The sequence below is a fragment of the Eriocheir sinensis genome, chromosome 9 (assembly GCF_024679095.1).
Source record: "Eriocheir sinensis breed Jianghai 21 chromosome 9, ASM2467909v1, whole genome shotgun sequence".
Classification (NCBI taxonomy): domain Eukaryota; kingdom Metazoa; phylum Arthropoda; class Malacostraca; order Decapoda; family Varunidae; genus Eriocheir; species Eriocheir sinensis.
The window spans coordinates 21739285-21767174 of NC_066517.1; the positions used below are offsets into that span (position 1 = coordinate 21739285).

The 27890-nt window shown below is 44.2% G+C and overlaps 1 protein-coding gene across 4 annotated transcripts; it reads right to left on the reverse strand.

The window, feature by feature from the left end:
• LOC126996137 (fatty acid synthase-like) lies at positions 1-27648 on the reverse strand. Of its 4 annotated transcripts, none has more exons than XM_050856350.1 (38): positions 27449-27648; positions 27136-27267; positions 22411-22567; positions 21064-21216; positions 20477-20650; positions 19909-20116; positions 19555-19786; positions 18915-19049; positions 18455-18550; positions 17753-18205; positions 17138-17374; positions 16538-16730; positions 15674-15903; positions 15123-15249; positions 14809-14983; positions 14304-14402; positions 13782-13938; positions 12960-13118; positions 12044-12272; positions 11566-11750; positions 11007-11321; positions 10488-10766; positions 9799-9998; positions 9204-9546; positions 8699-8872; positions 8346-8525; positions 7710-7908; positions 6972-7152; positions 6414-6666; positions 5887-6030; positions 5510-5678; positions 5099-5241; positions 4636-4801; positions 3872-4075; positions 3365-3633; positions 2554-2964; positions 2283-2432; positions 1-2050 (listed from the first exon to the last, which is right to left on the reverse strand). In XM_050856350.1, the coding sequence occupies exons 2-38, from the start codon at positions 27205-27207 to the stop codon at positions 1913-1915; spliced, it is 7389 nt and encodes a 2462-aa protein (XP_050712307.1). In that variant the 5' UTR covers positions 27208-27267; positions 27449-27648; the 3' UTR covers positions 1-1912. The 4 variants fall into 4 exon arrangements, with proteins under 4 accessions (XP_050712307.1, XP_050712308.1, XP_050712306.1 ...); XM_050856351.1 differs by having other exon boundaries at positions 27414-27648; XM_050856349.1 differs by having other exon boundaries at positions 3365-3630; positions 27403-27648.
• Between the last annotated feature and the right edge of the window lie 242 nt (positions 27649-27890).

Genomic DNA, 27890 nt, shown 5'->3' on the forward strand with positions numbered 1-27890 from the left:
TATTTTTAGTTTGTATTCTTTATTCAGATTGACAATGATTCCTGTTATTATTTTCCTGAATTGTTCCAAGTACATGGCTAAATTCTTGCTAATCCAAAAATAAGTTTCATGTTTTGATTCCATCTAAGGGACCTTTGTAACACAAGGTGTGTTTTTGTCCGTCCTGTATGAAAGGAGTGCATAAAAATCTTAATACACAGTCTAAAATAATTAATACTTCGTGAAAAATGAGCAGGTAACAACAGACTCAATTATACACACCCAGTCTGAACAGTCCTAGAGAATTGTATGAACCACAAAAATGAATTAGAAAGACAGCTACGAGAACAAGGACAGCATACGAGAAAACATGAAAGTAGTCGACATGATAAAGGCAGTTAAAAGGGAAAAATGCCAATGGTCAGGATACTTATGTAAGAAAGAGGACAACAGATGACAAAAAGTGACAAACTGGAAAATATGACAAACAACACAGCAGCGCCAGAGACTGAGTGTGAAGAGTGTGGGGAAAGGCCCACCGTACAAAGACAGGAGGGAGGGCAATTCAGCTGATGGTGTGTATCAAGAATTAAGAGGAATGCTCACACTGAAGAAACAAACACTTGGAAGAGGTCTGTGTTCCTTAGCAAAACTATCAAACTGATGATGAATCTGAACAAGTAGTACACTGGATATATATAATGACAAAGAGTTGCTGACAATAATATATCACAAGCAAATATATATGTCTACAGGCACACCTCAAACCTGCCAGTCAATACACAACACTGCACGGTAACAAAAAAAAAAAAAGGATCACTTAATTGTAGTATTTGGAGACCAAGAGTTTCTCGACTTTTAAAGCCCACACGTATAATATTCAGAAATGTTCCAAAGAAAGCATCCCTGTGTAATTACATTGATGTATGTGAATGTGCTTAAATTACAGCTCATATCAACAAAACCTACAGCTACACTTCTACACTCAACCTAATGTGCGTATATAAATATAGGAAATGTGACTTCAAAAAATATAGTGCACTTCTTTTCCTAATAAAGTCTAGGAAAATAACTTGCATTGTTGGCACTGCAAGTCCTGAGCAGCGTCAGGCCCACTAGAACACTACAAGCAACGCCGCCACAACTATGAACACCGTGCTGACTCACTCTCGGAGGAATGAGGAAGTTGTATATATGCCACTGTCCTTGATACACTATGGCAATCAGATAAATATTTACAATCTTATATTACATGGTGGGATGATAAATACAACATTCACACACAGTTTTCCTCTCTATACAGCTTTTCCACTGCTGCCGGAACCTTTTGTTCTTGTGCTCACCAACACCTTCATGGCTATGAGGGTACCAAGGGACTGTCAACTTAAGACACAGTACTACATATGTAATTAGTGCCATTAGACAGCATTCAAGTGTTTGAGACGAAAGGTAAGATCCAGGCTGGCAGTACTAACACACACACATACATGCTAAGATACACACACACGCACACTCACACGTACGAGGTATATAATGCATTAATTAAAAATTATAAATTAAGAGCATGATTCTATATAAATCTATGTACATTAATAGAACTTCCGACATAGTATATGCAAACTATAAATATGGTATATTACGAAATCTTCAAGTCAACACTGGCTTATATGTGAAGATGGTTACTCCTCTTTAACATGATCCACGCAGATCACTCACATTGCCTTTATTATAACAAGGAACAGAACTATTAATATTAAATCCATATCAAAGAGAGGCTCTGCATGATGTACTTAAACTTCACCATAATTACCTTGCTCCAGTAATATCAAAGAGAATCCCTTCACTGCCCAACTCTTGTCACTTCCTGCTCTCTCCCACTATCACAGATGGCCGGAGTACTGTTCCCTGCACGAATACCCATCAGGTTCTGTCCTCAGCACCCATTCGTTAGTCCGGGTGTCTGTTTGAGGAATTTCTGAACAATACTGGCCACTTGCTGGCCACTGGCACCCAGCACAAAGGTCTCATGACTGCCGGCCACCACCTCTATCTGTAAGCTGCACTTGGTGATCTGTGGAAAAAAATCTTCATTAACACACTAAAGCAATCTTTCATTAATATTGGTTAACAAAGTAACCAAAGTTCAGCTATTTCTTTTAACTTTTTTACAGGACAACAGTCCAATGAAAAACAAGTCAGTTTAGTTTCAGAAGTCATATGTTCCTAAATGCCATCCACTTTATCCAGTCAAGATCTAGAAAACAACTTCATGGAGGTAACTTCCACTGGACAAGTTTGCTCACCTTGGCAAGGCCGTAGTCATGGCCCAGAGCAGCTGACTGAGGGTTGTCTTTGGCCTTGACCAGCAGGGTTGGGGCCTTCACGTGCCCCTCCCAGCGGTGCTCACTGCCTGCCCTCAGCCGATCATACAATAATTCTGCCGCTTTCACAGCCTGTAAAAAAGCAAATGGCATTAATAAAATGGCTTGAATCTTTACCACTCAGCAGTAACAGTTTCATAACTTAAATAACCGTGTAGCATTTAAAATGACAATGAGCAACTAATTTTCTTACATCTTGAATGTCATTCTTGGAAGTGACACCAGAAGCGGCTCTTCTCTGGGTCACCACCTTGGCCACATGGTTCACCCTTTCCTCCCAGGAGTTCAGGGACATCAGGGGCTTCTTCAGAGTGGCCGCCTCCATGGAGATGAACTGCATGGCAAACACCATCAGCACCTCTGCCTCCTCCTGGGCCTTGGCGCTGCTGGAGGACTCAGCTGCAGGTGAACCAGCACGGTCCAGGCGGGACTTGTAGCCCTCAATGATGCCAGACACATAGGACTGAGAGCCATCCAGCAGCACAATGGAGGCTGGCTGCCGACCCTCAGCCTCCAGCATTCTGGTCATCTCCAGAGCCACAGCGGTGCCGAAGGAATAGCCTCCAATGGCATACTCTCCTGATGGGTGCAGGCGCAGCAGCTCCTGGTGGTGGAAAAAGCTTGTGAGACACAACAATGACAAGACAGGCATAGAAAGTGCAAAACTTTAAGAAAAGCAATTATGATAAATTTACTTTTGACCAGTGGTGGGCACGGTTCTACTAATCCGCTATCCGCTAATTAGCAAAGCTAACTTTTTCATTAGCTGATTAGCGTTTTCGCTAACTTTGGAAACAGTTAGCGGACCAATTAGCTTCCACTAATTGTAGTTCCTCCTCCGCTAACTTTCAGTGGTTAGCGGTTAGCGTTACCCTCCACTAATTTCTTTATCAGTTTAGCGGTTTAGCGTAAGCGAAGCTAACTTTTTAGTTAGTGGATTACCAGTTAGTGAAGCTAACTTTTCAGTTAGCGGTGCCCACCATGGCTTTTGACACATAACTTACCTGGACTAATGCCCGAGCCACCTGGGTGATGGACTGGCAGGGAAGGTCAGGTGGGTACTGAAGGCCATACACAGGCCTGTCTAGCCTCTGAGCCACCTGCAGCAAAGGGTCGGCTGAGCCTTGGATGGGGGCAGCCAGGAAGAGTGGAATGCTTGAGCTTCCAGACTCCTTCAGGACAGTAACTGTCACTTCAGGCACCAGGGGAAGGCTCAGCCAGGTAAGGTCGTCAGAGGTGGCATTGTCACCTGTTGCAGAGGACTCCTTCCCTGCTGGGAAATGTAAAAACAGCGTTAACTTTTAGTCCATTACCAAGAACCAGTTGCATGGTAATTTTCCTTCATGTCAGTCTGCAATTCTTAAATGTACCACAACATTAATGCAGTAAACTGACTGGATGAAGAAAAGTCATGTCCAATAACTCCCAATTTGTTCCCGCCATTGTGTAGGCGGTAGGACAATGAAACGACGCACGATATTAATGACACACAACACTCCAGCGCCACTCACCCTTGGCCGCATCCTGAGCAGGACTTGCGCCGCCCTTGTCCAGGTCCTGCAGGGCACGCAGGGTGAGTTCCCGCACTTGGGTGGGTGACAGCACCAAGTCCGCCTCGCGCTCCAGGGTCTGCTTCACCTCGACACTCATGAGGGAGTCAAGGCCGAGATCCCCGAGGCTGATGTCCATGGGTGCCTTGGAGACGTCCTTGATGCCTGAGGAACATAATAACTTCCTGTAAAATCATTCAGTCACAATTCCATCACCAAAACCAGTCCAACTGTTTTTACTCAGTTTTCATTCAGTTTATATCCCAAAACTATCTGTCCAACCCCCCTAATACTGAAAAAATAAATTAAGAAAGAAAATATTTACACAATCATTAGAAAATCACAAGTCTGTCAAGCCTTTTACCCCCATCAATTAGAAGACTCACTGAAGTGAACATGGAGCAGTCACCCTTTTGGGGGAGTGAACACTAAATAGCTTAACATTATGTCATGACACAGAAATATTAGCAAAAGTGCCATGGACTGAATCACCACTCCATCACGCTGAATTAGCATTCTCGTCCCTTATAAGCGACAGACCCACATACCCAAACAATGGAGCATCAGAGGTTGTGCGTAAGCATTCTTAACAGCACCTTATGTTGGCTTATAATAGCACCATACAAGTTTACCCTTATAACACCATATAAATTCCTTACATATTAATATTTTACGTAATAACAACGAGGTACAATGAGGTATATTGATACCACAGTTACACTCACCAAGAATGTTTGCGACAGCCTTGAGCAGCGACGCACCGCCAGCCCCGTCACTCTTGGCGGAGGAGGAGGCCAGGCAGAAGGAGGACACCACAGGGCAGGGGGCCAGCAGCAGGGTGTCCAGGCACTCCAGGACCGACCGCACTGACTGGGGCTTTGTGCCACCAACCTGGATGGAAAATTTGAAGTTAATATAATTGTAATATGTTGGTGCTTTTAATTTTCAATATAATTAGTTTTACAAAAGATTTAACAGACTTATTAGTGCAAGCTTTTAATTCTCACCAAAATCGAGGTCTTACAACAGATCAAACACAGGGTATCAGGGTAAATTGAGTAATCAGTATCAGGGCAAATTGAATAATCAGGTATCTGGGCAAATTGAGTAATCAGTAGACAAGACTGATACTAACACATCAATACATAGCTTACTGAACACTACACAAGCACTGCAAGACCAACACACCTCAATTTCTCCCAGGGTGTCAGCAAGGATGCCAACATCCCCTACACCACCCCACTGGATGGCCACGCCCGGCAGCCCGGCCCTCACACGCTCCTCAACCACACGTTCACACACAGAGTTGGCCCAGCCGTAGTTAGTTTGGCCTAGAGAGAGCAAAACAAAGCGAATTATAAGGGGATGAGCCTCTCTTATAAACAGCTTATGAAGGGTTTTATGAAACAAACCGAACACCACACAGAATTGTGTTATGCTTATAAAATTGCAAAAGATATTTTAGGGTTTAACAGATGTGGAGAAAAATCATTTAAAATTTGAATCATCTTGGATAATTACTGGATGCATTATCTTGGCACTCTAAACTTCAATAAATACTGAAAGTCTGGCAATGATCTGAAGAGTGTGACAACTGACCAATGTTGCCCCTGCCACAGGCGACGCTGGAGAAGGTGACCCACAGGTGCAGGTCAGGGCAGGCAGCACGGGAGGCAGTGTCCAGGGCCACGGCTCCTTCACCCTTTACCTTGTTCACCTGCCTGAAGGTCTCCTCTGTTTGGTTTTCCAGCAAAGCATCTTGAAGAACCTACAACATGATAATTTGGTTAAGTACAATACATGTATTATCAGAAATATACAGAATCTAACTTTAGGAAACAGTTTGTCAAAAAAAAAAATGCAAGACTTGCCACACTGGTTTATAATGAAGGACTCAAATTTGGTAATGAATATTCCAATATACAAAAGATATCACAGTTGGGAACAAACCATTTACCTCAAACATGACTACTTACCACAGCCAGGTGGAAGATGCCTCCGATGGGTCCGTCCTGGGCTGCCTCCTTGAGCAGAGCCTTTGCCCCGGCCAGGGTGGAGGCGTCCTGCGTCACCACCCGCACACTCACCCCGGACTCACTCCACCGCCGCACACACAGCCTCTGCCACACAAAAATTATATTAAATGTAGAAATGTAGGATATTTTAGCATAGCAATGTACGTATTAACTAATAGCACCTCAGAGCTATTATTACAATGATAACAAAACATAAACCTCAAAACACTCATTTTTACAACTTAAGGGCAATGGGCATGGACATGGCAAAAAATAAATCTCCCTACACACTCAAATGACATGCTGATCCTTGAGACACACTAATCATCAGCACACCATTGTTGTTACTGTTGTTGACAGCATATCCTTACAATTAAGACAGCACCTCACGACTATTATGATGAAAACAAAAACAAATCTTAATAACACACTCAAATGTCATGCTGATCCTCGAGACACACTGATCACCACACTGTTAACGCACTCACCTGGTATCCTGTGGTGATGCCCCTTCGTGAGGTGAGCACCAGCTTCTTGGCACCGCGATTGATCAGCCAGCTGGCCAGCTCCATTCCCAGACCTCCCAGCCCACCAGTAATGAGGTAGACCAGGTGCGAGTGGGCAGCCAGACGTGGCACAGCTGGCACAAGTTCGGACGCCTTTGAGGGCCTTGAGGACGGTTCTTTCTCAGGCTGCACCTCCAGCACCACCTTGCCGAAGTGCTTCCCAGCCGCCATGTACCTAAGAAAATGAGTAATTAAATTTCATTCATCATTTAACGTCCTTATTTTCACTTATGGGGTTGGATGGGATAAGAGTCTCCCCCTCTTGACAATCATAGACTTCTCCCCGAGGTTCATCCTTCTGGGAGGAGAAAGTCTATGATTGCCAGTAGTAAAATTTCCTAACCAGTTGCTATTATATCTCACTTTATTTCAAACAGGAAAGGAGGCATTTCAAGGACACACACACACACAATGGAAATGAAACAAAAGAGTCTGCAATGCTAATGTTCCAGCAAATAAATAAATATCTAATCCAGTCACCTAAAGGCGTCTTCAGCAGAGTCCCGGCTGAACTGTTTGGACGGCAGGACATTCACCACGCCCTTCTTGATACCCTCGCTGACAAGGGTGTGGAGCCTCCGCCGCTCATCCGGAGACGCATCAAAGAGCGAGTCCAGCAGAATGCCATGGAAGGTGACGTTCTTGAGGAATACTGCCATACCTGGAGGGCAAGAACACTATTATTATACTGAAGGAACAATGAACTACCTGTGATGCTTTAACCCAGTAGCTGCGGGGATCATGTTTCTTAAAGGCCCCTCTAAGCGAGAAAAATGAGAAAAAATCATCTATTTTTGGGGGGGTTATATCATGGCAAAAATTTGGCCCATCGCTGCTACACGGTAAAGCCACAAATTTGGCGCGTCGCTGCTACCAGGTTAGGATGTCGCCAAATAAGTTGTGATGATCTTTCCGTTTAACCTCCTTATTTTCCCTCATGGTGTTAGAAGGGCAATGAGTCTGTCCTCTTGACACTGTGTACTCCCTCCTCCCTGATGTTCATCTTGCACCTAATGTATCACAATGAACCACCTCTAACTCTTTCAGACATCACAAAATAAATCATAGTTCACCTTTAAATTTACTAATATAATGTACTAAAAAGTTAAAATTACCATAGCACAAATTTCAACAAAACATTACCTCATTCACGCACACCTAAACATAATCTCTCTCTCTCACTCTCTCACTCTTTGTATGGCATCCTCCCACACCTACCCAGGGCTGCATTGTTGGACAGGTCAGCCTTGCCGATCTCCAGGAAGCGTCCGTGCTCCCTCAAACACCTGACTGAGGCCTGGAGGAGCTCCCCGGCCAGTGAGTTCAGCACCAGGTCCACCCCTCGCCCCCCGGTCTGCTCCAGGATGTGGAACTCAAAGGATCCATCGCGTGAGTTGGCAAAGTTATCATCCGTCAGCTGAAAATAAATTGAATGGGTGGTGAACACTAGAACATATATACTTTCCTTTAAAATTAATCCTATAAGAAAAAGTTCAGCTGAAAATTAAAAAATTCTGAATTACCAAATACAAAATAAATACATAATTATCATCACTTCTAACCTTATGAGGTGTATGATGTAAGAGGGGTGACCTGCCATTTTTATAGTTTTGAGCAAATCGTGTTTTACAGCAAACACTATAGACTATACACTATACATCCCATACCAGCCGAAGTCTACAGAAACATCACTCAACTTACAGCTAATGAATCAACAGCTGTTTTTTTCCTTAATTTGCTGCACCACATGATGCAGCAAAAACTCGGCTGCCAGATGCCACCAAAAACAGAGGATGCCTCACTTGGTTTTGTCTCCCCTTTTGCACTAAACACCTCAAAAATCCTTCAACCTACCTGCGGGAAACGCTTCATCAGGGCGCGTCGCTTTTCAAGGCTGCCGACAGTGGTGTAGACAGTACAGTTGGCAGCCAGGGCAATGCTGATGGCAGCCTGGCCCACTCCCCCAGACCCAGCATGGATCAACACACTCTCCCCACTCCTGAGGCCTCCACGCACCACCAGAGAATAATAGGCCTGCGGAGGAGACACCCTTAATTAAACTTAAACCTCATCAACATCTAGTTACCAATTTCTAGTTATTTTGTAGAATTTTTGTCTCATTTATTTAGCATGGAGATAAGACACCCAAAATCAACTTTCCACCTTTTAATATCAATCAATCCTATATAACAGAAGGAATGTCTTACCGTAGCATACACCACGGGCAGAGTGGCGGCGTCCTTCAGGGACCAACGCTTGGGCACATCCCAAGTCAGGAGAGGGTCGGCTCGGACACACGTTGCCAGGCCTCCCGCAGCCACCAGACCCATCACACGCCGGCCCTCGCACATGCCAGCAAACTCAAGGCCAAGAATGCACTCCTGAAAATTAAGACTTCATTTTACCAACCCCAAAAATGTTTACTCATGAGAATTAATGAATATAATTTGGCTAAGAAACTATGCAACCATTTTTCTTTCAATTCATTTTGGGAAATTAACATTTTTCAATACCACTCAGTTATGGGCATAACTGAATTACCAAATACATCAGAGCTAAGAAAGTAACAAATATATTAATTATTTCTCAGTTACATAATGTATTAGTGATAGTAGAGAAATGAATCTACAACTACAGCTACTCCACTCCTTCAACCTCATCAGGGAAAATAAGAATATTAAACAAAGAGGAGCTACAACCCCCCCAACACACCTTTGTAGCCAGGTCTCCAGGCAGGGCATCAGGAGGCAGCTTTCCTGTGGCCAGCATGACATCCCTGAAGTTAAGAGGAGCATAATACACTTCACAGAGGAGAGAATCACGGCCACCTGGATCGCTGGCCTCTGGCTGAGCCATCTGGAACCAAGTGAGGGAGGCCAGGTCGCCCCGGGTGGCCACATTGAGGAGGGCATGTTGGGACGGCTTGGTGACCAGCTGGGGCAGAGTCAGGTGCCTGTATGTGCCCCAAACCTTGTTATGTTGGACGTTCATTGCCAAGTCTTGCATCAGAAGGGATTGACTCAACACAGCCTTACCATCTCGGGCAAACACACACCTGCAGAACCAAAACATTAATATAATCGACTCCACATCATGAAAACTGATAAAACACAACAAATTAAGGACCATTTGGATAGCCATTTCAGTTCCACATCTAACTTTACCAGATTGCTTCGTTTCCTCCTCCTTCCTCAGACAATTACGAAGACCCAAAATCAATATAATAAAAGTCACAATTTTCAACACCGTCATTATAATATCAATGGTCTGTGAGATTAGACATTACACTTCCACAGAGAAACATTACCTTATCTTTTCTCCTCCCTCCTCCTTACGCAGACAGTTAACAAGACCCAGGATGCCAGAGACGGGCTCGCCAGAAGACAGGAGCCACACAGCCTTGTTCTCCTGGGCCATGATCATTTGCTTGAGAGGCGTCACCCAAGAGAACTGCGTGTCCTTCTCGCTGATCTCCAGGGTAGTGTGTGGTAGCACCTCACTGCGCTTCTGTAAGTACATGTATGGATACAGATCAGGATAACTCGGCCTTTTCCTCATACCGTCACATCACCCTCATAAAATAATCGCCTGTCATTTTTCAGCGATTTCCAGGTTTTTGTCTACAATTTTTCAACATGACGCCTTTTTTTGTATAGTTGCCTTTGTCATTCAGGGTTTGAGTGTTCTAGAATTGGCCTTTTCATTTCTGCCTAAATCAAGCCAAATTAGATAAGGACACTTCTTTTCTGATTTCCTGAAACAGAACATAATGACTTGGGCGGTTTGTTTACGAAGGTGACAATATAATACAGAAGAACTGAGACATACTTATCACTGCAGACCTAAACTACTAATACTAAACCAAAGTTCAAAGTGCCAAAATAACAATCATTAATGGGTGCCTCTGTTCCCTCCATTAAATTCAGACAAAACCAAAAATAATGATCTCATACACAACTAGGTAATTGTTGCTTGTTGATGAAGACAGCATCTCACCTTTCTGAAGAGGTAGAACTCAAGCCCTTCAATAGCTGCCACTTTAAGAAAACCAGCTTGTGTCAGTTGGTCAGCCGTTTCCTTGCTGTCGGTCAAGATGAAAGCAGCTTCATCCATCTTCTCTGCCTCCTGGACGTCTTGTGTTTGGTGGAGGACAAGGAGGAAGGGTGCCGGAGACATGCTTGATGGGAGGTCGTTCTTCATCTGCACTGCATTGTTTGTTAGTTCTTCTTTCTTCTCTTCTGACAGTGTGTTGGCTGCACTCACTACATACTCCACCTGTTGAGGAATTAATACATTGAAGATCTAAATGCATATGCTTTCTTTAACTGTTTCTACATAATGTTTAAGCTATAGTTGTCAATTTAGTGATCACATGAAAAGTACAGCAAACTTTACAATGAAACAATTTGGTCCACGATGCAAATGTAAAACTCCAAATTGATCAACAGAAAAAACAGCATTTATCATAAAATCTGTAATCAGTGTCATACATCCCACAAGCCGCCATCCACTAACCTTCATCATGGGCTTCCTTGAGAGTGTCTTCATGAGCGCTGGGGCATGACATGTGTTCCCACACAGCCCCTCCACAACCTTCAGCCCTCGTGCCGGGCCGTTCTCAAGACACACGTCCAGCAACAGCCCCAGAGCAGTCTCCTCTGTCAGTTTGCTGGAGAGTTCATGGGTGGCAGTCAGGCTGAGGGGCACGAAGCAATAGCTCTCCAGCAGTGGCCTGTCCTGGGTGGGTCGTCTTGGGGCCAGGGTAGCCTTGAGGCCCTGGATGACCAGCCCTCTGCAGGCAGTGACTCCAATTTTGGCATTGTGGTGAACCTGGGAATAAAACATTAAACTTGCTTTGTGGATGCAGCATGTAGTCAGCATTGTTTAGTTAGCTTATTTAGTCCTTGATCCGTCTCGAAGCTAAATCAAGGAAAAATTATGAAAATTCTTGAATCTTCTCACTTGGAAAAGTTATTTTCACCGAGTCTTGAAAATATCAATTTGTAAAGTGATTGATAATGATGATTTATAAAAAAGGAAAAACTCACTAAAATGCTTAGCAAAATTCACTCACCATTGCAGTCTTGACGTCGCCCTCCTGGTGCAGGTGGGCAAGGAAGGTGGCGGGATCCACGGTCACCCTGCGGATCCTGGTGGGCAGCATGAGAGCGCGCTGCTTGGCCCCGAGCAGCGAGAACTGGAGCAGCGTGTCCATCAGCGGCACCCAGTTGTCCTGCCACTTGAGGACTCCCTTTGTGCCTGCGTGCAAGAAAATTATACTGTTATTGCTGATGGCAGGACAGAATGGAGGGGAGGGTAACTGTGTATAAAATCAATAAAATCTCACTTTTCATTCCAGTTCCAATACAAAGTAATTCAAATTTTCAGAGTATCAAGACACCTCTGCATCTAAAATGGACCTCTCTTTTGGACCTTCATTTCTATTTTTTTTTATAGGAGGAAAGCTTAGCAGGTTTCTATGTTTTGTTTTTGTATTTGCCCTTCTACTGCTTCCTTTGCTGTAAAAGAAATATAATACAAGCGGCACACACCTGCAAGGTCAGCCTTCACGATGCCCTGGAAGAGGCCACCGTACTGGTAGCCACGAAGGCGCAGCTCTCGGTACACGTCCTTCTGTTGCAGGGAAGGGGTGGCGGTGCTGGGGGTGCTACCCTCGCCCTGTGACATGCCCAGGAAGCTCATGAGGGAAGCGTGCTCACTCGACTGGTCCACTCCAATGTGAATACGGCCAGAAGCAGCAACAGAGTCACTTACAACAATCTGAAACACAACTCTGGATTAATGTGAGGAATAAAATTATTGTAATCAAAGGACCACATCTTGTTGGTTGGAAATCACTGAGAGTTACTGAAGCTGAGCTAAGAAAAATCACCATCTTATGAGCCACCACGAGTTACTCAAATTTTTGTTCCCCCCCTTTTCTATTCGTCTCATTTTTCATATCCATGTCTGCTCACTGAGGGGACTGTTTGGGTCTACGAGTCGTATCACAAGTCAAACCAAAAAAGTTTCAGGTCCCTACAAAGGTCGGTTTAAGGGCCGTGTTACAAGTCCAATCCAGGAAGTTTCAGGTCCCTACAGAGTTATTCATCCCGAACTCTGTAGGAACCCGAAACTTCCTGGATTGAACTTGTAATACAGCCCCTAAACCGACCTTTGTAGGGATCCGAAACTTCCTGGATTGAACTTGTAATATGGCCCCTAAACCGACCTTTGTAGGGATCCGAAACTTCCTGGATTGGAATTGTAATATGGCCCCTAAACCGACCTTTGTAGGGACCCAAAACTTCCTGGATTGGACTTGTAATACGGCCCCTAAACCGACCTTTGTAGGGACCTGAAACTTCTCGGGTTTGACTTGTAATACGGCCCTATATCGATTTTTCCACTTCTTCATGCCCTTTAAAGGATCTCAATAATAATAATAAGCAACACCTCAACACTCACCTCGAATTCTCCCTTGACCAGCAGGATCCTGACAGTGAGTGTGGTGGGGGATGAGGTGGAGAGGACGGTGGCTTGGTGAAGGTTAACGTCTGAGAAGGTGACAGGTGTGTCCTCCCACTGCACCCCCTTCAGGCGGCACAAAGCCTGCCACGCCAGCACCTTCAGGAGTGGAAAACAACCTCGTCAAAAATGGAATAAATAGTGGACTTTGCAATCCCATTTTTATCAAGAATATGAGAAACATTATGGCCACAGATTCCAATGAACAATCAAATTACATAAAACAAACAGGAAAATAATTAATAAATCTTAGTGTCATCGAGGATATAAGAGAAATTATCCACAGTTACTGAAGTAAGAAAACAAAGCCATATATTTTAAGAATACTAGCATCACCTCGTAAGTATCAGAATCTTGCGTGGACATTGCAATCTTACTTCACCTTTTTACTTTTGTGAAAGGGCAAAATCAGTGGGGTTTTTTTATATACATACATATTTTAATTGCCCTTTAGCTGCCTCTTTTGCTCAACTAAATCTTTCAAGAGAAGAAACATCACAGCCATAGAAGAATAAAAAAGAGAGCTGAGCCTACAAATGAAATCCTATGTATTGAACCACCCCAAGACAACTACTGACCCAAGAGGCATTAGAAGTCTACACACATCTTTCCTCCCACCACAAAACAAGTACCCAGAGACAACTAGTCAATCAAAAAGCACTACAAGCCTGAACGCAACTCCCATTTCATCATACAACAAGCACCTCAAGAAAACTACTCATTCAAGAAATATCGTATGTCAACACACAGGTCTCCTCTCACCATGTAACCCGTGGCAGGCAAGATGATCCTCCCGTCAATGGTGTGGCCCTCGACGAAGCGGAAGTCCTCGCTCTCCAGGTCAATCTTCACCTCGTAGTCTGACCCTGAGGCCGAGGTGCTGAAGCGAGCCACATCCCATTCCTGGTTGTGGTCCCACCTGTGGAGGAATTCAGGAATCATTTTTTTTACAGTAAAGGAGAAAGTTCAAGGGACCCCCAAAAAATAATAAAAAGAAACAAAATAAAGCCTGATAAAAAAGCCCACACATATATTTACTTCCTTTCAGCAATAAGGGGTACAAACATTAGTCCATGCAAAGGATGCTCTTATGAGGAAAATGGAGGAAGATACCAAAATGAGATTATCAGAGTTATTATCTTCAGAGATCTTAGTAGAATAGTTAAGCAAATTTATTTATTGTATACTCGATCCTTTAGGTGTATAAAGGAACAAGTATGTACTAATAATTGTCCTTGGCAAGTCAATTACAATGATAAGTCAAATAAAGGTTCTGGGGCTTACCTAATGAGGCTAGCAATGGATGGCGTAGAAGAAGGGACAGGCATGGGCTCGGGTGGAGAAAGTGCCCCCACATCCACCGTGAGGCCAGCAGCATACATTCTGTGGGCCAAAGAAAGTAAGTTATCCCGGTGTGGACTTGGCAACTCCCCTATAAACACAACTTTTCAAAACCTCTTTCATCATCTTTCGTTTTCATACCTCCAACGGTGACTTGCTTTCCATCTCAAACCTCTCATTTTAATTTTATACATCGATTAGTGACTTTCTATCTCATGTCTTTCATTTATCTTCATCTTTCTACACTGGTGACTTACACAGGCTGCAAAAAAATCTATTCATAAAGTAAAATCTACCACCAATCTTTAGGTCTGGTTCATTTTTGCAGCCTCTGTAGTTCACTTTGAGCCACTGTACTCTACATCTAAAATCTTTCATTTTTATCTTTATACTCTAAAGATTTATTTCCATCTAGTCTTCTTTTAATCTTCATGAACCAATGACTTACTTTCCAATGGCCTCCAGGAAGTGTGTGTGTATGCACTTGGCGTCCTTCCTGATGAGGGGGATGGGCGTGGCCTGGGTCAGGGAGCGTCGCAGGATAGCTTGCAGGAGGCCATGGGGAGACACCTCCACCACCACGGCCTCGGCTGGAATCTTCTCCAAAGCATCGGCAAACAGCACTGAGGAATGAGAACAACTTTAGATCTCAGGACAATTCATATCTATTTTGACACATACTGCAGTCCGAATACAGGACCATGAAATACAACACAGGAATTGCTTTGTCATCAGTGTAGAGTACAGCAGGACATAACTAACCCGGTGAGAGGAGGTTGTTGACCAGGTACTGGGGTGAGGCGGCGCTGGCCTCAACAGTCCCCCACTTGCTCTCCGGCACCGAGGAGCTGATCCACCGGCTGGACCGTTGACGCACCACCGGGATGACCTGTCAAGCATCAAGGGTCAGACACTTGCACATTGACTATATAACTCAAGATGAATAAGACAAAATTCTTATATGATTCTGTATATTTTAAATAAAATATGAAACCGAAAAACGTGATAAAAATGTAATGAAAATCTTCATGAATCAATGTATAAGGATGACATGGTAAAAAAAAACGAGTAAAATCACACAAAACTCAGAATTAATTAAAACTTCAAAACTAGAATATATCAAACAAAAAAAAAGCTATTAAAGATCACAATAAAAGGCACAGAATACAATCAAGAAATTTTGCGTTACATTCAATAGAAATACAATGAACAACAAGAATACTGGGACATTAAAGGGCCGTTCTCTCCTGTCACCGAGGAAAAAAAAAAAAAGTTTCAAATGCAGGAAAACAAGCAATCTTCCCACAACTTACTTTAGTCAGCTCCTGCAGCAGGCGAGGAGCAGCAGCCCGGAGTGACGGGTGGTGGAAGGCAACGCCCTCAGAACGCACAGCTCGGCAGAACACCTCGGCAGCCGTCAGCTTCTCCATCACCTTCTCCATGGCCTCCTTGGGGCCAGAGAGTGTGACAGAATCCTTGGAGTTGCGACAAGCCACCATCACGCTGCCCTCACACCACTTCTCAGCCTCACTGGCACTCAGACCTGGAAAGCCATCACATTGACTATTAACCTGGTAGCAGCAGGGACCATGTTTCTTAATGGTCCCTCTAAGCGAGAAAAATGAGAAAAAATCATCACTCACACAAACCATTTCATAATATATATCAAAGCATTTGTGATCAGTTTATGTATCATCTATTTTGGGGGGTTTATATCATGGCACAAATTTGGCCCGTCACTGGTACACGGTAAAGCCACAAATTTGGCTTGTCACTGCAACCAGGTTAAAATATGAATGCCAAACAAGCCAAAGATCATTAAGAATGTCTGAGTATAATTCTTTTTCCTGTTACAGCAGACTATTTCACACATGGGAAGTAACAAAGAAATTCAAGCAAAATGGAGGAATTACTTTGAGGAGATTTATCAATTTGGAACTGGTGGGACTTTATGTGCATATACATGTGTGTGTGAAGGAGTCAGCTCAAAGGAGAGTTATAAGGAAAGCCTTCCAAAGAAATGTTCTAAATGGAGGGTCTACTTATTACATGGTATAGCATCAAGTCACTGAAAGAAGAAATCACATTCGTACAACTGGAGTGTCAACAGAACACTTGAGAGGATGAGTTACTACCACAGATTAATTAGCAGGAATTGTTTTAAACTATGTACTCACCGACAGCAGCCATGGCACCAGTGGGAAGACTAGCCTCCTGCACAGCCCTCCCTCTCCAGTAGGCGGACAGCACCGTTTGTTCGGCTGTCAGGGCGCCGTCAGCGTAGGCACAACCTAGCTCTCCAACACTGTGGCCGACCATGCCAGAGACTTCCTGGATCCCCACTACCCTCAGCATGTCCATCAAGGCAACCTGACCAATGACAGACGATAAGATTAACCTGACCAATGGTAGACGATTAGTTTTAGTGTTACAACTGTTCCATCTTTCATCCAATGGTAGGATACAAGAGTATAAAATGTCAAAGAAAAAAAAATCCTTAAATGACTGTCGGTAGATGTCTCGTATAAGTATTTCAGAAGCTATCCTTGCATTTTGCAATTTTACACAACCTGGTCCACAACAGATGCTAGTTTCAGTTACAGTCTATATAAATGATCCTATTCTCATACAGGCAGGATAAAAGGTTCAAAGAGTGTCACACAAGAGATGAAAATAATATTCTATAAATACGTTTTAGGTGTTCTTTGTCCAAGCATTTAGTTCAGAGCTCTTAAAACTGGTAAAATGAACCCATATTGCAGACCGAAAGTACTTGCCTGCATGGCTGCGATGGAGGCAAAACTAGCTGCCGTGGAGGCCATGGCTGACGGGTCCTCAGAGGTCAGGATGTTCTTCAGGTCCACCCCATAGGGCGCCAGGGCAGCGTGGCACCTGTTGAGGGAGTTGGCAAAGACTGGGTAGCACAGGAGGGCCTTGCCACAGCCTACCCACTGGGACCCCATGCCGGAGAACACCAGCCACAGGGGACGGGTGTTAGGGGATGTCCGGGAAACCTGACGGGAAGGAAAAACATGATCAACAAAATTCTCAAGATTGCCAAACCTCTTTCCCATCCTCTTACATGGCAAGAGCTGTCCCTTGTTCATAAGTATATACCAAAGAGAAGAAATATGATTCTTGGTATTCATAAGAACATTAATAAACAAACTGCTTTTCTTTCCTCATGTAAATAAAAACATATTCCACTTGTCTTCATATATCAACTTTGATCAGTGTAAGAAAAGTATAGAGAAGAAACAATGTAAATCTATAAATGAAATCTACCACAATATTGCCATCTATAAACCTCTTTTCCTTTCTTATATAGGTCAAGAACTCTTCACTTGCACATATATCAAGAGCATTCAATCTTAACACCTGAGGAGCATTACCTGTACAATATCTTTCTCTGAATTTACGACAGTGAAGCCCCGAGCAGGATGGGTGGTGGTGGGCATGTCCGAGAGCTTGTCCAGGAGGCTGTAGAGTGCTGGCGTGCCCTTTGCCTTGGCCCCCTCCAGCATGGTGGTTACAGCCTCCTCAGTGCGACCAGCTCCTACCACAAGGCGAGGCCAGCTGCTGTAAGCCGAGGAGTCAGAGGTCTTGGCCGTGCTATCATGGCCATTGACAGAGGCCAACTTGTCCAGTGCGAGAACCCCATTGGTGGCTGGTGGGTCGGGAATCCTCTGTGTGGAGGGAATAAGGACGGCCGTGGGATGAGGGGGAGCCTGGGCGAAGGAAGGGCCTGAGGGGGAGCGGAGGAGCACATGCACGTTGGCGCCACCGAAGCCAAAGCTGTTGACTGCTGCGTAACCTCCAGGCCACGGGGTGTTCTCACTCACCACCTGCAGAAGAAGAGCATCCTCATCAGACATTTTTAGTCCACTGCACAATACAGGCCGTTCCCATGTTGTACATCCCTCTGTGGCAATTTTTTAATATACTCCACCCTGCTGTGGCAAATGTTCAGTTTCATCTCCAATGGTTCTTTGTCTTCCCTGATAACTCTTATAATTCCTGATAGGTATACTACTTAGTTAATTTGCTTGTTCATATTTTGTACATTCTAGGTTAAGTCAATAAATTTTCAGTACCTTTATTCTGCCATCATTCAGAGCTGGAATTTCAGGGTTGGGAGCAGTGAAGTGCAGGTTGCCAGGCAGCTCCTTGTGTTGCATGGCCAGCAGCACCTGAAAGAGAAAGTTACAAATTTATTCATCAGGGGCATTTCTACTAATTACTCTGTTTTAAGTTCAATAAGACAGCTAAATATTGAAGGATTCCTTACAAATTCTACTAAAATTTAATTTAGTCCAAGCAATATCCTGCGGAAGCTGTTAATCATAAAATCTACCTTATGGATCCTCACTTACATTACCACTACAACATCACAAAATCAAGTTAGTCGCTACAATTTCAACAGAGGGACAATTACAATATACGTATACTAAACCATCAAAAAGTGGTGACAACTAATTTCAACAGACAACTAAAATATATAGAAAACCCTCCAACAGAGAAACTACTAAAACATATAACTAATTTCCTACAGACCTTGGCAATGGAGCAGAGGCCCGAGGCAGGCTCAGCGTGGCCCATGTTGGACTTGACGGAGCCCACCAGCAGGGGGGTGGAACGGCCGGGGCAGAACACATCAGCAAGGGCCCCAACCTCCTGTGGGTCACCAGCCTGGCAAACAAGAGCAGATAACAATTATTTTAGTATGCGAGGTCAGTCATCAGTCTTGTAACCACTTAGCATTAACGTGTAGCAGTGATAATTATGCATAGCCTTTGTTGAAAGCTTAAATCAAGGCTCATAATTCTCATTGAAGGACAGAATGGATAAAAAAAAATATCTAAGGGGTGAAACATTTATGCACTCCCATGAAGAAAGTAAAGTTTGGGGGGTAGGATAAGGTGCACATAGCCTTGGTGCTCATCTCCATCACATAATGGCCCTCAAGCCTAGATTTAACGGATAGGCTTAGGAGAAGGCCTTATTGGGGTGAGGGAGAGCAAAGGTTGTGTTATAAATCCTTTACCATATGAAGTGAGCAGAACAAAGATAAAGACCCCACCCCACCCCCTCTCCCTCCCTCCTACACTACAAAGACAATCTCAATCAGGTGCATCATCGACGGGCAGGAGATGAAGCTGACGGACTCCTTCAGCCTCTTCCTGACAGTTCTCACCTTCGTGCCTGTGCCGTGCGCCTCCACGTAGGACACGTCAAGAGGGGAGACTCCGGCGTGGCTGTACACCTCCTCCAGGAGCTGCCGCTGCACCGCGCCGGAGGGGAAGGTGATGCCCTCGCCCTTGCTGCCGTCGGTGTTGGCGCGCACGTGCACCACGTGGGCGTACACGCGGCGGGCGTCGGCGGCGCGCTGCAGGAAGATCACCGCCGCGGCCTCGCTCCTCACGTAGCTGAGGGACGCACGAAGGTTATTTCTTTATCTCAAAGCATTTCTTCTCTCAATCAACCAACCATTTAACCAATATATCAATCAACCAGTCAACCACGTCCTTTCCACCGAAGACGCACTCACCCGTTCCCCGAGGCGTCGAAGGACTTGCACTTCCCGTCCGTCGCCAGCATGTTGAGGGCGTTGAACTGCATCGAGTTTTGCGGCTTGAGGGTCAGGTTAGTGCCCGCCACCACGGCCGCCTCCACCTCGCCGCTGCTGATCGCCGACCACGCCTCCTGCATTGCCACCATGGACGAGGAGCAGGCGGTGTCGATGGCGAAGCTCGGACCTACACGGGTGGACAGACCGAACCAGTGAAACAGCAAACCGCTATACACACGCCAAAGACTAGCTGCTCAAACCTTTATTACCGCCAACTGCATCTTTAAATCATCGGTTTCTGATCATAACGACCCCATTCTTAAGTACAAAGGGGAAAATATCTCACTATTGTAGATAAATTATAATATACTGAACCAATGAAACAGCGAGCCACAACAGAGCATATCAAACGTTGCTCAGACCCACATAACCGTCCACAGAATATTTGAGTAACAGTTTCTGAACATAACTACTCATTCTCAAATAAATGGTGAAAAGTAGCTCAAAAGATAAAAGTTTAAGACAAGATCAACAGCCCATTCCTCACCTTTGAAGTCGAAAGTGTAAGACAGTCTGTTGGCGAACATGGCGCGGCAGCATCCAGTGAGGGCGTAGCCGGACACGTTGGCGGGGTCGGCTGTCCACGCCTCCTCGCTCTCGCTGCTGCTGACGCCGACGTACACGCCAATACGCCGCCCACGGAGCTCGGTGGGGTTGTAGCCTGACCAGAGAGGAATATAGTTAGACTCGCAGTGCTCTACATCTCCTCTTCCAGCCTCTAGAGTCTAGACCATTGGTTCTCGAAGGTTTAGGCCCCGATACCTTCAACCACGCTCCACGTCAACCTGATACACTCCGATTTTTTCTTCGTTATGTTAAAAAAGAACCAATATTTATACCCTTTAGAAAGACTGCAGTACTATATAAACCATCTCTAGACTGTACCAAGAGCTAAGTCTCCCTCTATCTCGCATTCAGTAACCTATTTTTTAAGAAGTGATGACCTCGAGTAGGTGATGCGACCCTTACCTGAACCCCACCTAGGATAGCTACAGAACAAGAGATCTTCAAGACTTATAAAACGGCCCTATACAGTGACCTATACACTGGAATAGGACTTTCCCGAGGACACACCTGCATCGACAATGGCTTCGTAGGTGAGTTCGAGGAGTATGCGCAGCTGTGGGTCCATGGCGTGGGCCTGACGGGGAGACACGCTGAAGAAGGAGCTGTCGAAGTGTGCCAGATCAGGAAGCTTGCCGGAGCGTCGAGGCAGCCCGTGGACACCTGTAGGAAGAGGAAGAAAGACTCATGACGCCCAACTTTTTTAACGGTAACATGAAGCACAACACCTTTTTAACGGTTAATAAGACGCAACAAGGGCCGAGAAAATAGAAAAAAAGCCTGAAAACGTATTCTCTTATTTAAGATAGAAGCCAAAATGAAGCACAACACCTTTTTAACGGTTAATGAGAGGCAACAAGGGCCGAGAAAATAGAAAAAAAGCCTGTAAACGTATTCTCTTATTTAAGATAGAAGCCAAACAACAAGGGCCGAGAAAATAGAAAAAAAAGCCTGTAAACGTATTCTCTTATTTAAGATAGAAGCCAAAATTATATGATTAGTTTGGCTTGAGAGGTGTATGGATATTCTCCCCCGAAATAGGTGTCAAGCAAAGAAAGGACCTGTAAAATGCTTCTCTTATAAACAATAGAAGGCAAAATTATATCAGCTTGGTTTGAGACGCGCCTTGATCCTCTCCCTTGAAAGATTTGCCAAGTTCAAGTCGCAAAGAAGGAGGAAGTCACGGAAGGATTGATTGATTGATAGTTTATTGTTGCAAGTAAACAACAAAGGAGAAGGAGGCAACCAATTACAAGCAACCTGAGAAAGGGCAATAAATGGAACCACACACTGCGGCCAAATAAAAATGTATCGCATATAATCGTGTATAAGTCGATCTCATTAGTCGCCACCGAGGCTGTGATAACGCTCACCTGGGGAAGATTTAATCAGACAGAAAGTCGTAAAAAGTTGGAAAAAAAGCACGGAATGTACGATAAGACAACAACGGTGGAAGAGCTGTTGTAAAGAGTAACTGTTGTAAAGAGTAACTGTTGTAAAGGGTAACTGTTGTAAAGGGTAACTGTTGTAAAGGGTAACTGTTGTAAAGGGTAACTGTTGTAAAGGGTAACTGTTGTAAAGGGTAACTGTTGTAAAGGGTAACTGTTGTAAAGAGTGACTTAACATGGCTGGTATTACAAGACACTTTGCCTTCTCACATCAGCTATATCTAAAGGTCAAAGGGGGGATCAATCAGGCTCTAATGAGTGTTTTTTTATGCTCAGGGTACAGAGGAAGGATCAAACTACCCCTGGAAATGGCCACAACTCCTACGAAAACCTGTGTTCTTGGACGGCGAAATGTCTCATAATGCGACCCTAAACCTATCGCCTCGCCTCGCCCCGCCCATGCACTCACCGGGGGTCCAGCGGCGGTCGTCCTCAGTAACCATGTCCACGCCGCTGAAGAGGTTGTGGGCGAACTCCTCGACGCTGGAGCTCTCGGGGAAGCGTCCGGACATGCCGCTCGCCACCACCGCCTCCTGACATCGCGCCGCCGACGTGCTCTGGGCGGGCTAAGGAGGAAGGAAAAAATTAAGTGATAGGGAGTTCTTGCTACCTATTACCGCATGTGTGTGAGTAAGAAAAAACCCTGAAACATATTCGATTATAGTGTGTCCTCCGTCGACAGGTAGCCAGACCATTTCTCTTCATTTTTTCCTTTATCCATCACAGCTTCTCCCCGGGCGAAAAAGTCTTGTGAACCAGCAAAAACTTTACATTTCGCTATACCAAAGGAGGCAGCTCAAGGGCAAAAAAATAAAAGTAATATAAAAAAAAAGCCCGCTACGTCGCTGTTCCACAAAAGCGAAAAGTCCAAAGTTAAAGTATTACAAACATTATAAAAAAAAGCGATTATGAGACATCCTACCCGGACATAGCATTTTTTCCTCGATCCTTTTTTTCTTTCTTTTTTCTTTTTATTGGACACACCAGTTTCCCCTATAATCTTCCTCTGTAAAAAAACAAATAAAAAAAAACTTAAGAGGGAGGAGCAAAAAGTTGGCTATTTTACACAGGGAAGAGCAAAAAGTAGGCTATTTTACACAGGGAAGAGCAAAAAGTAGGCTATTTTACACAGGGAGAAGCAAAAAGTAGGCTACCTTACACAAGCGACGTACGAGACATCCTCCACGACCAGAAAACATCCAAAACATCCGACACCTTTCCCTCTATTCTATTCCTCCACTTACGCATGACCTTCCTGTGCCCAACCGTGACCTCCATTCCCCGCCTCAGGAAAGGGTCAGTGCCATTCCCTCTCACCTGCCCCACTCCTACCCCGTGACCTCTCAGCTGGGCCTCTTCAAGGTTCTCTCCCCCCCCCCCATCACCTCAGGCACACTAGGTAGAAAGGTATCCGCATCTACATGAATACACAGGCTTAATCAGGACGGGGCTATACAGGGAACCGAACCGCGTGGAGGGAGAGCAATAAACAGTTTAGCGAAAGACGTGTTTTACAACCCATATGCTTCCTGTGAGAGCTTATACGAGTTCGGTAAATTTCCCATCACACTAAGGCTTACTGGTAGCGATACTAAAGAGATCCGTATTCTCAGGCGCTTCCGATTCGCACTGTAATGCCAGAATTTAATTAAGAATGGGAAAATGTAAATTAGGGAGGAATTAGTAGTTTTAAGTATTATAAGCTTATGATACTTAAAACTACTTATTCCTCCCTAATTTAAATTCTCCCATTCTTAATTAAATTCTGGCATTACAATACTTAGAACTACTTATTCCTCCCTAATTTACATTCTCCCATTCTTAATTAAATTCTGGCATTACAGCACAAACAAAAAATTCCAAAGACCGCGAAGGAGAGAAGTCGAGTTTTCACATCCTTGTCAAACTACCACTAGGGTCACAAAACTAGTACCAATGGCAATACCCACGACCTCCGCGAAAGCCTTGTCAAATGTGGGTGTGTAGGCCACGAAATGCGAGAATGTGCGTATTTCTCGCTACAAACTTCCCGCACAAGCGACATCAGCGGTTTGAGTTCTTCCTGTGAAAGCTTCTGCGAGTTAGGTGAATTTCCCATCACACGAGTCTCTGGTGCTACATGAACACCTTGACATGCACGCACGCACACACGCACGCACGGACGCACAGCCTAAAACACGTCCGTACCCAGTTTTTCCTGTTAACTGAGGAAAAAACTCTCTCCGCATTAAGCATAAAAACTGAACCTTTCTCTTCCTCCCTCCTTTTCTCATTGAGGGAGTGGCAGCGGCGGAGAAAAAACGCCATAAGGATCGCAAGTCTTTGTGTATACCGAGTGATGCTGTCGTAGCCTAATCTTAAGACGTGACCAAACCTTAAGTAACTCCTCCATAATTACCAAGTCTTTGTGTATACTGAGTGATGCTGTCGTAGCCTAATCTTAAGACGTGACCAAACCTTAAGTAACTCCTCCATAATTACCAAGTCTTTGTGTATACCGAGTGATGCTGTCGTAATCTTAAGACGTGATCAAACCTTAAAGTAACTCCTCCATAATTACAAGTTTCAATGATCCTTAAATCGAGTCAGTGGTCACCTAATTAGTCAAACAGTAAACAATAACTTACTTGATGCCTTAATTCATCTCCTATCACACAGTAGTTCTTTTTTAGTTCAGCCATAATCTTGACTTTATCGAGGCTTAATCTTTCTCTAATTACATACAGACGTGACCAAACCTTAAGTAACTCCTCCATAATTACAAGTTTCAATGATCCTTAAATCGATATCTGTGGTCACCTGCCTGGGGGTTAGGATGGCATGCTCCTCCCTTCTCCTTTGTTGTTTACTTGCAACAATAAACTATCAATCAATCATTAGTCATAGTAAACAATAATTGACTTGACGCCTTGATTCATCTCCCATCACAGTGTTTCTTTTTTAGTTCAGCCATAATCTTGACTTTATCGAGGCTTAGGTTGGCATTATAGAACATTTTTCCTCCTCATATCAGCTATTTCTAAAGGTCAAAGAGGGTGTCAGTCGGGTTCTAATAAGTGTTTCTTCAGGTTCATGGTACAGAAGAAGGGTCAAACTACCACCAGGGACATAAAACTACTCTTGGAGATGCCCACAACTCCTACGAAAGCCTTGTCAAATATGTGTTCTTGGGCGCCAAAATGTCTTATTATGCGACCCGGCCTAATCTTTCTCTAATTATATATCCTCATAACTATCCACAAGATTAGCGTACGTCCTTAGTCATTTATTGGATCGGATTTTTTCCCCTCTTCCAGTTCCCTCACCAGAAGCAACTTTTTTGTACATTTCTATTTATTTGTTTATTTTGTTCATGTTCGTGGTACCCACACGCCTTGGCCGGAATATAACTGATTAGGTACTCCACGAACACTTTCGCAATGCTGTTCTAAATCGTCAACGGATAGGTAAAAAATTGGGGGCATACGCCGAAGCTGCGCGTGGTCTCTGTGCTCATCTCCGACGCACTGACCGTTAGCGAATATGAATAGTAAGAGTACCAACGTAAGGATACAGAATTAGTTGTTGAAATTACCAGTGCATTTATTACGTGTTAACAGGAACGCAATCTATACCGGCTTTTGCCATCCCATATAACGTGCATTCAACTTTTTCGTGGCATTATTCGCTACTGTTTATTGCCATAAGAATACGAACATACAGCCAAGAAGTGGTCGAAGAGAAAGTCCACGCCCATACCAAGAAAGAAAACGGTCACACTTTTTACGGGGGTGGCTGATGCATTGAAGTCTTGCTCCACTTCTTGAACACACACGATCCCGGCATATAGTCTTTTTTACCCTCCTCGCTTTTTACCGTTTCCCGCACAAAACATAATAAAAAAGGCATGAAAAAGTATGTGAAAATATCGCTTGAGGCGGAACGATGCGGATCTTTATATAAAATGGCACAGGAATGTTGTTTGTTACGTTAGTCCTGTAGGTATATGGTTAGTATGTTTCGATATGGTAAGCATGTATGGTTAGGTAGAGTTAGTATGTTTATAGATAATGGCACAGGAAAGTTGTGTTACGTTAGTCCTGTAGGTATATGGTTAGTATGTTTCGATATGGTTAGTATGTAAGGTTATGAAGAGTTAGTATGTTTATAGAAAATGGCACAGGAAAGTTGTTACACGTTAGTATTGTAGGTATATATGGTTAGTATAAATGGATATGTAGTTAGTATACAGTATATGGTTAGTACGTACTGTATACACTAAGTTATGTGGGATGGATCAAAAACGATGTAGACTGACTCCTGTTAATACTTAATAATGCAATAATTAATTTCTACGACTAGTAATTGTCTGTTTACCCTTGTGATGACTTTCTCAACTACTTGTAATATTCGATACTTGCTGACAATGACGCTCAAAATATGTTAACACGCACTGATATGCAATTATTATTTCTACAACTAATACTTCTGTGTACACTTATAATGACTTTCTAAACTACTAACTATTCGCTAATCGTTGAGGAGAAAGGAACCATGGGAATTGACAGTATGAGCTTACAATAACGGGATATGTATAGTTCTTAAAATCGATGGACATATATAGCTCTGGATATACTTAGCTAGGCGACGCCCCTCCCCGTGTATGCCCCCATTAATTGATTGAATCCGTCTGTAACTGGTTCCATCCTCTTAACCTTCGCCTTGCAACGGGTAGATATGCAATTAAGTTAACGAGCGCTTTATGACCTGATAACACGCCGACCTCGCCCTTCCCACGAGACGCTCAATCTTATCTCGCTGACAGGCCTAATAAGCACCACGAGTAATTATCATGGACTTGAGACACTGACAACCAACAGCCTTTCAGTGTGGGTCAGATGAAACAACCACGATTTTTTTTTATTTAACTTAAGCGCAACACTCAATAACTTTTAAATAAACAGATAAATGAATAAAATGATACGGCAATGCTCAGTTTCTGACCACAAAAAAATAACGATATTAAGCCCTAAAACAACAAACTGAAACACCGCAAGTAGATTCTCCTACATTATCATTATCATTATTATTACTACTATTAATTATTTACAAACCCTCTCGCCCCTCCTGCCGCCGCCTGCTAGTCACGCCTTACCTTGAGCGGTGAAGCGAGGGAGGTGATGACCCCCGGCTTTGCGTCTGGCACGGTCTCCGCGTAGGCAGGCATCTTCGGCAGGGTACTACAGGGCGACACAGAAGAACTTGGACTAGGGGCACCGGCAATCACCTGGAAAGAGAGTGCCACACCTGTAATTAGCGCCGCCACCGCCACCACCACGCCCATCGCCCGCTGTCACGAACTTATTTAGAGAATTATTGTTTTCACGTATGTTATTATCAGTCATTATAGGTGGTTTCGTACGTGTTCCTTACTGTCCATGCAGGTACTCTTGCCACTCATAACTCACCACACTTGTTTACTTGCTGATGTCAGTGCTCACAACTCGATATATAACGCCTGGAGCAGCGGGTCGGGGTTTGACAGGTTATGTACTGGTGTTTGTTTAAATAACTTAATAGTACGCGTAACACAACCACCGGGAGGCTGTCGAGCCCGCGTTACGTCCTCACCGCCGCGCCGTGCACAATGCAACACCATCTGCTCCGTCTCCCGCTTTATAATTTCCCTTAACGTCAATTTCCAGCCCGGCTGAGGCGAGGTGGGACCATCGGCAGCCGGCCAATCAGCGCCAGGAAAACCCGTTGCGTCACGCGCCTTCCGCCAATCAGCTGCGGGCCAGGGTCAGGGGGAGGACGCGCCACCTTCGTATGGCGTGATGCGCCGGGCCTCGGGTTTCGCAGGATTCGGCACACTCTCGCTATTGATCTATCACTCAGCTGGACCAGACA